Below are 8,469 nucleotides of genomic sequence, written 5' to 3'. Positions count from 1 at the left end.
AATCTGGCGTAGTGAGGTTGTTTGCTTTGTGAGAAACATTGATGGATTGACACAATACAAGGATGATCTTCAATGCACAATATGTATCAAAAGGGAGATTATGGAGGGCAGGTATGGCATCATAAGGAGAAGGGATGACACAACTCACCACGGGTGGCATCCACGCGCTATGTACAAAACAGGGCTACAACTACAGCTTTTTCCAAGCAAAATGTTGAATGACCCTCAACATCGAGCTCTTGATCGTTTGGTTTTTGTGTGATTCAAACTCTCAACTAGTTTGGTCAGGGTTTAGAATTTAGAGGGTGGCTTTTTCGTGTGGGCTTTTCACTGAACAACATAAGATTATGTGAAGGTTGTCAGTGGCAGGATAGTCTGATGGATGCAACGATTAGTGGGTAGGGCTGCAATGCCATGATAGGCTTAGACTGTTTGTGGTGTCGAGGATTCTAGTTGGGTGGTGTTACTACTAAGGCCGCCCCGTGAGCGTGATGGGAGAGGGTTGTGGAGATGGCAGGTTTCTAGCAGCGGGGAGGTATGAGTTGCATGACAGTGAGCTCATCGCAACTGGAAAATGTAGTAGGCACCGTTGGATTAATATCATTTGGGCCAAACAAATGTGTCAACAACCCTCAAAAGACTCAAATCTAGATAGACATCCCCTTTCCAGAAGGGTGGCTCAGACATTAGGAATGAGTAGCACAATAATATAACAGGGTTGTGGCTAAGGTGGCACTTTGTTATGGTTGAGGAGATCAGGGGGGAAAGGGGCGAGCTTCTGGTTGTTGACTGGTAAGGAGAGTGGAGGGCTGACTAGGAAGAGGGCATGGTTGACCAGGACAATATATAGTTTACAAGGGATACCCTGTACAAGTATTCACTTCTACACAATTGGTTTTTAGTAATGGAGGCTTTTTTTAGCAGAGTCGACTCTATCATTAAAACCCGCCTCTAAAAAGGGTTCCCAAGCCGGTCTGCCTATAAAAATCAAATTTTTGAGGAGAATGGATGTACAGTCATCTCAAAAAATACGTGCATCATATAGTAAAATTCATAACCTTTACCAATGAAGTTAGATGAAGAGAAACTTTATTAAACTTGTATATGTCGAAGAGATCTACAACCTTGTAGTTGACAATTTTCTCATAGGAAATCATTGAAATCCCACAAATTCTATTTGAAATTCTCACATTTAAAATTCATTTTTTTATTTTTCAAACGACATCATATGGATAAATGATGAAAACCAAAGTAATAGATCTTGAAAAGATATAAAACATCACAATTGAGAAACTTTTTATTTGAAATAATCTATGGTCCCAAAAATTAATTTGAAGTCCTCACATATTGGAATTCAAAAATTTTAAACGACCTCGGATAGAGAAACAAAAAAAAAGTTGTATTGCAATATCTATAACTTTTCAATTGAAGCCTTTTTTCATTTGAATTCGTTTGAGGTCTTCAGAAATTATTTCAAAATCCAATAAAGTGAATATAACGTATCTAGACTTTAGTCAAAAGTGACTTTAGGGTGGAAGTGGTTGGGAGAGGTACGCGCAATGCTGGAAATTGCGATTTTGAACCCCCACGGCAGCATGTATGCGTGTTTTGTGAGATATAACCACGTAACCATTTTACTTCTGTTGGGTTTCTCCACATTCAAAAAAAATGTTTTTTCCTACTTGCACTACTGGAAATCGGCACTTTGCCGAGTGTCTGTGGCACTCGGCAAAGCCCGAAATACACTCGGCAAAGGCTTTGTCGAGTGCCGCACTCGGCAAAGAATTAATCGGCAAAGAAGCCTTTGCCGAGTGCTTTTTGTCGGGCACTCGGTAAAGCCTTTGCCGAGTGCCGGAAAAGCACTTGGCAAAGATTTACACTCGGTAAAATGAAAATGCGAAAAAACCAAAAAATAATAGCAAAAAAAATTTTTCAGGGAAGGCCGCCATCGGCCAGCGCTCGTCCATCTAGCGCCACCGGCCATCGAAGTCGCTGCATTTTTTGCACAAAATTCGTGGCTAACGCGGCCGGTGGGATTCGAACTCACGACCTCTCCCTCGCGTGTCTGCTGCTCTACCACTGCACTACACTGTCACTTGTGTCTAAATTCCGTTATCTATCATCGTATATTATACTAAATCAAGAGTAAATTGCTTGTTTGAGGCCCTAAACGAATTCAAATCAAAAAGTGGTCAACCATAAACTTTCATAACTTTTCGAGATCTACAATTTTCATTTAGGAAGTTTTTCCATCCGAGGTCGTTTGAAAAATTTGAATTTTAAATTTGAGAAATTCAAACGTAATTTTGCATGATAAGATGATTTCAAATCAAAAAGTTGTCAACTACATAGTTTCATAACTTTTGGAGATCTACAATTTTCGTTTAGGAAGTTTTTCCATCCGAGGTCTTTTGAAAAATTTAAATTTTCAAATTCAAACGCCGTTTTTGCATGACAAGATGATTTCAAATCAAAATGTTGCCAACTACAAAATTTCATAACTTCTCAAGATCTACAAAGTTTATTTTGGTCATTTGTTCATCCAACATAGTGGTAGTAACATTATTTACAAATTTTATATATCCCTCTTCTACTTTCATGAAACTAATATGAGACATATGAGAGAGATGTAGATTTTATGAACAACGTTATTGTCGTTTTGTCAAATGAAGAAATGATCAAAATAAACTTTGTAGATCTTGAGAAGTTAATGCAACTTTGTAGTTGAAAAGTTTTTTATTTGAATTCATTTCGGGCCTCAAAATTGCTTTGAAAAAATAATTTGCCGAGGGCCAAAAAAAATACACACGGCAAAATGCCTCTTTGCCGAGTGCCAAAAAAGGTACTCGGCAAAGACGTATTTTGAAAAAAGGCACTCGGCAAAGACGCATTTTGCCGAGTGCCAAAAAATGGCACTCGGCAAAATACATCTTTGCCGAGTGCAAAAAAAAAACACTCGGCAAAGCCATCTTTGCCGAGTGCCGAAAAAAACACTCGGCAAAGCCGTCTTTGCCGAGTGCCCGATAAAATACACTCGGCAAAGCTTCCGGCACTCGCACTACTAAAAAACTGTACTTTGCCGAGTGCTTGAGACTTTGCCGAGTGCTTTTTATCGGGACACTCGGCAAAGAAAAATTTTGCCGAGTGCCGCACTCGGCAAAATAAAGCACTCGGCAAAGGTGGCTTTGCCGAGCGCCATGCACTCGGCAAAGCCTGGCTCTCGGCAAATCTAGGCTTTGCTGAGTGCCGCGGCACTCGGCAAAAGTCCCACTCGGCAAAAGGTGGCCGGCCCGTGATGGCGGGCATCTACCGTCAGACTTTGCCGAGTGCCTAACGGATGGCACTCGGCAAATTTTTTTTTATTATTTTTAAAAACTTATTTTGCCGAGTGTAAACCTTGGGCACTCGGCAAATTTTTTTTTTTAATTTTTTAAAACTTATTTTGCCGAGTGCCAGCGTCAGGCACTCGGCAAAAAAAAAATTTATTTTTGAAAATCAGCTTTGCCAAGTGCCTTCTGGGCCGGCACTCGGCAAAGCCCACTTTGCCAAGTGCCCCCCCATGGCACTCGGCAAATTTTTTTTTTGATTTTGGGCCCAAATTTTTTTCTATGGCCTTGTGACAGTATTTAAAACTCTATTTTAAAATTTGGGGCAATTTTGACTTTTTTGATATATTTCATTAGTTTATTTCGTTTCGTCTAATTGTTTGGGATATTTCAAATTTAAATTGCAGGTACATGGAATAATGGACTTTGGTCATCCAAAAATTGATACTCATGATATTTAGGGTATGTTTAGGCCGTATCCAGAAAGTCACATGAAATCTCGAGTATCTCGTTGACGTAACATGTCGAGGTACTTGCCGGAAATGTGATTTTAAATTATATAAAATGCAAACGAAGTCCGAAAATCATGAAACTTGTCGAGGCGTCGTGTTATCACATGTGGAGGCTGTGGTAAAAATTTTTAAAGGTTTCGAGCAAATTGTGACGTCGGATGCCGTTGTTTCTTGCAGGTTGGAAACCTCCCAGTGCAGGGGAGGTGCTGCCGAAATTTTCAATTTTTAGTCTAACATATGCAATCTCTTCTCTTTTGTGCAGCCTCCGTCGGCGGGTTCAAACAATCCCGCTAGCGTGTCACCGGCGGCTGATCACGTCAACCCTTCGCCGCAGTCCGGTCCTTCACCGCTGTCCAGGGAGCCACACCTGCAGTTTCCGTCGCCGCAGTAGAGATGTTGAACTTTGTGATGTCGAACTTGTAATAATAAACTTGTGATGTTGAACTTTGGTGAATTTGTGATGGATTTATTAAATATGCGTGTGCTTGTGATATATAATGCATGTTGGTGATATAGATGTGATGATTGATGTGTGTGTGTATATATATATATATATATTGTCTGTTACAATGGAATGTAAAAAAAATTACAATTCTCGGGGTCTTTGCCGAGTGCCATGGACAAGGCACTCGGCAAAGTTTTTTCCAAAAAAATTCCAGAAATTCTTTGCCGAGTGCCTAGGCTGGGGCACTCGGCAAAGTATTTAAAAAAAAAATAAAAAAACTTTGCCGAGTGCCCGGGCAGGGGCACTCGGCAAAGTATTTTTTTAAAAAATCCAGAAATTCTTTGCCGAGTGCCTAGGCTAGGGCACTCGGCAAAGTAATTTTTTTAAAAAAATAAAAAAAAACTTTGTCGAGTGCCCGGGCAGGGGCACTCGGCAAAGTATTTTTTTAAAAAAATCCAAAAATTCTTTGCCGAGTGCCTAGGCTGGGGCACTCGGCAAATTATTTTTTTACAAAAATAAAAAAAAACTTTGCCGAGTGCCCGGTCAGGGGCACTCGGCAAAGTATTTTTTTTAAAAAAATCCAGAAATTCTTTGCCGAGTGCCTGGGCTGGGGCACTCGGCAAAGTAATTTTTTAAAAAAAATAAAAAAAATTTGCCGAGTGCCTGGACAGGGGCACTCGGCAAAGTAATTTTTAAAAAAAATAATTAAAAAACTTTGCCGAGTGCCTAGACTTGGGCACTCGGCAAAGTAATTTAAAAAAAAAATTTTTTTTGCCGAGTGCTGGGTCAGGCCCTCGGCAAAATAACCGTTAACGGCCGATGTGGAACGACCGAAAATATTTTGCCGAGTGCCGCCCCAAGCACTCGGCAAAATTGTTTTTTATTTTGCCGAGTGCCCCGATAAAAAGCACTCGGCAAAGACCCTTTGCTGAGAAAAATTTTGCCGAGCGGACTTTGCCGAGTGCTACACTCGGCAAAGCCTTTGCCGAGTGCAAAGGGCTCTTTGCCGAGTGTAAAAACACTCAGCAAAGCCGCGGCCTCCAGTAGTGTCGGCAAAGTGCCAGTTTCCGGTAGTTGTGATTTCTAAAATTTGATTTTTAGCACTACAGGAACTGCTGGCTTCCCCGAGTGCCAGTTGCACTCGGGGAAGCCTTCCCCGAGTGCAACACTCGGGGAAGAGCCTCCGGCTAATCCTCTCACGGGAAAGTCGCCTTCCCCCAGTGTCAAAAATCGTGCACTCGGGGAAGGCTTTGACGAGTGCCGTGTTGGCACTCGGGGAAGACTTAAACGCCGTTGGCCGACGGCCGATGTCGTTTTTTTTTTATTTTCTTCCCCGAGTGCAACACTCGGGAAAGATTTTTGAAATGTTTTTTAAATACTCTTCCCCGAGTGCCACAGCTCAAGCACTCGGGGAAGAAATTTGTTTTTTTTATAAAAATTCCCTCTTTCCCGAGTGCCACAGCACAGGCACTCGGGGAAGCCACCTCTAAAATTCTTTTTTTTGTTTTTTGCTTTTCCATGTAAACAACAAAGCATATATATATATATATATCACAAACCACAAATCAACACCAATATGTCACAAACCACATTTATATATCACAAACGACCAAATTTGTCCGAAATCCACAATATATTACAAACCACACGTTCAAAAGTACACACTATTCCAAGTTCACAAGTTCAATACATAAAAACGACTCCGAAGGCGGCTCACGGCGACTATGAGGGGTGGGACGCCCTAGCGTGCGATCCTGGCGACGGTCCAGGTGGGGATGGCCCGACGTGCGATGCCGGCGACCCTTCGACATGGTTCGACGCCGCCCCCGATTGATGCTGTAAAAAAGAGAGGAGATTGCACGTGAGTGACAAGATAAAAATGTAAGGAGTTTAAAGAAAAGTTGAAAATTTCGGCAGCACCTCCCCTGCACGGGGAGGTTTCCAAAACCTGCAAGAAAAACGTCGGCACGAAGGCCGACAACCACATTTCCGGCACGAAGGCCGGCACATCAACAAATCCGGCACGAAGGCCATCACTAGGTTTGACACTAAGCATGAGCAAAGAAAGTAAAACATCCGTACTCATACTCACCGGAGTAGACTCTAGACGATGTGGTGGTGGTGGTATGATCAGGCAACAAGAAATAAATTGAAGTGAAATAAGCACAAAACATCAAAATGCTCTGGTTAACTAAAGAAAAAACATACCCACTGATATGCAATCAGCATTGCCCATAGCACTACAGATGGAATTCCCTAGCCTGCTAAACAACTATTACGTGTCTTCAGGTCACATGTGGTACTGGAAGGAGGAATGAAAACTCAAAATAAATGCTCACCCCATGTTTCTCCATCAATGAAGCAGGGTGGAAAAAATCAGGAGATTGATCATAAAGAACTGTCGCCCTGGAATTGCAGACTAGAGAATGTGAACAGCAGTCCTTCATATATATGGAGAAAACTATGTTTAAGTTTGATCAGTCTACCTGATTCCCCAATTTTGAGCAAGCTCATGCTGCATTGCTTTTGTAACACAAAAGGCACCATCAGCCATCTGCCCAAAGTGCTTCTCAAACCTATAGAATACAGAACAAGTTACTATATTAACACATATTTTCAAGTAAAGGAACAAAATTCTGGAATACCAAGTTATATATGTTATGTTAATCTTAACAGAAGATAAACGATCAGGGTAAAATGGATTACCAGAAATATATTTTGACTATAATGTGACTTCTTCCATGTCAATCAAGCGATACATGCTACCTTGGATTCTCTCCCTCCTTTCTATGATTTCTATATTTACACAGAGTTGTTGATTTTCAGGTATATGCTAATTCATAGGCAGTACTTTATTCCTATATATGTACTCTCTCTTTCCTTGATTAATCTCTCTCACTAATGAAATTATCATATGACTATCTTTATTTTTTTCAGAAAAATATACCTCTGATGAATGTAAAAAATAATAATGTATGGAGGTCTATTTGGATTACTGTATGCTCAAAATTATCTTTACTAAGTAAGAGATTTGTGATGTCTGGAACTCTACAAGATCTTTGCACTCAAAGAAAAGAAATGTGTTGTATAATTTGTATCAATGATTTAGACATCTCTGCTCCTCAAACTTCTTGGCATTAGTTGCCGTGTCATTCATGGCTATCTCTTTCCCCTCCTGTATTGCATGCTTGGTGTTCTGAACATCGGATAGGTAACTGTAAGGACTATTCCTTCCTTCACGTCACTCCAAAATCTTTCCATGGCCAATAGATAATTTTTTGCTACTGCGGAAGCAATCAACTGCGCGCAGCAAGCTGGAGAGACGGTTCGAGTGCAGCCCTGCCCAATTTAACCGAAACACTGCTAAAACGAGATGGTGGATTTAGGAGGAGCGGACCTGGTTATCGAGCGAGAGGGAGTGGTACTGCATCCGCGGGCTGCGACCGATGTCGCCCAGTACCACGACTGCCGCGCACTTCCTCCTCTCCATCGCCTCCGCCATCGCCGTCGCCGTCAGCCTACGGACAGGGATGGAACCGGTGAAGGACATGGGTGTGCACATGCACAGCCGATTAAGTTAGGTTTTGGGTGCTCGGTTTAGCACATCAGGAAGAGAAGGGAAATGGTGCGAGCGGGAAAACTTGGCGGACGCTCGTCGTGGGCGAAGGGTCCAACGAAGACCTCTGGCTCCTGACGCAGGGCGGCGGCGGCGGAGGCGTAGCCCAGTCGTCGCAGGCAGAGAGAGAGAGAGAGAGCGCGCGCCGGCAGGGGCTGCGGGGGCTGCGGGGGCGCGCGGCGCGGGGGGCTAGCTGCGGCAGCAGCGGGGGGCGCGCGGCCCGGGGGGCAAGCTGTGGCGGCGGCGGGGGCTGCGGGGGCGCGGTGGCGCTGGGCCAGCGAGCGGCAGCGGCGGCGGGTGTGGGTGTGGGGTGGCCGGTTAGGTTTAGATAAGGCCTGCTGGGCTTTTTTTTTTAAGTCTTCCTCGAGTGCCCTGTCCTAGCACTCGGGAAAGGGCCTTTTCCCCGAGTGGTAGGAAAGGCACTCGGGGAAGAATTTTTGTTTTTTTTGTTTTTTGTGCATAATTTTTTTTGTGAGGCCTTCCCACATTAGTTAAAACTCCTTATTCAAATTTGGGACAATTTTGATTTTTTTTGTTATATTTCGTTAGTTTTTTTTGTTTCGTTGAATT

The 8,469-nt window shown here is 42.8% G+C and overlaps 1 protein-coding gene across 5 annotated transcripts; it reads right to left on the bottom strand.

The window, feature by feature from the left end:
- Positions 1-5,860: 5,860 nt before the first annotated feature.
- LOC136509380 (UDP-glycosyltransferase TURAN-like) lies at positions 5,861-7,848 on the bottom strand. 5 transcript variants are annotated; one of them, XR_010772342.1, is made up of 5 exons: positions 7,681-7,834; positions 6,770-6,859; positions 6,623-6,689; positions 6,492-6,547; positions 5,861-6,119 (listed from the first exon to the last, which is right to left on the bottom strand). XR_010772342.1 is itself a non-coding variant. In XM_066504197.1 (5 exons), the coding sequence occupies exons 2-5, from the start codon at positions 6,835-6,837 to the stop codon at positions 6,025-6,027; spliced, it is 294 nt and encodes a 97-aa protein (XP_066360294.1). In that variant the 5' UTR covers positions 6,838-6,859; positions 7,681-7,848; the 3' UTR covers positions 5,861-6,024. The 5 variants fall into 5 exon arrangements, 2 of the variants coding, with proteins under 2 accessions (XP_066360294.1, XP_066360296.1); XR_010772341.1 differs by having other exon boundaries at positions 6,492-6,544; positions 7,681-7,831; XM_066504197.1 differs by having other exon boundaries at positions 6,492-6,555; positions 7,681-7,848.
- Positions 7,849-8,469: the final 621 nt, after the last annotated feature.

The sequence above is a fragment of the Miscanthus floridulus genome, chromosome 15 (assembly GCF_019320115.1).
Source record: "Miscanthus floridulus cultivar M001 chromosome 15, ASM1932011v1, whole genome shotgun sequence".
NCBI lineage: Eukaryota > Viridiplantae > Streptophyta > Magnoliopsida > Poales > Poaceae > Miscanthus > Miscanthus floridulus.
The sequence above is the reverse complement of the archived record's forward strand: the minus strand, read 5'-3'. Positions and strand labels throughout refer to the sequence as shown.

Bases quoted from the DNA above. Each gene is read 5' to 3' on its own strand.
- LOC136509380 (XM_066504197.1), bottom strand. From the start codon at position 6,837: ATGGCTGATGGTGCCTTTTGTGTTACAAAAGCAATGCAGCATGAGCTT. The intron at 6,690-6,769 runs GTAGACTGATCA...CTGCAATTCCAG, and splicing joins GCTCAAAATTGGGGAATCAG to GGCGACAGTTCTTTATGATC. The intron at 6,556-6,622 runs GTGAGCATTTAT...GACACGTAATAG, and splicing joins CATTGATGGAGAAACATGGG to TTGTTTAGCAGGCTAGGGAA.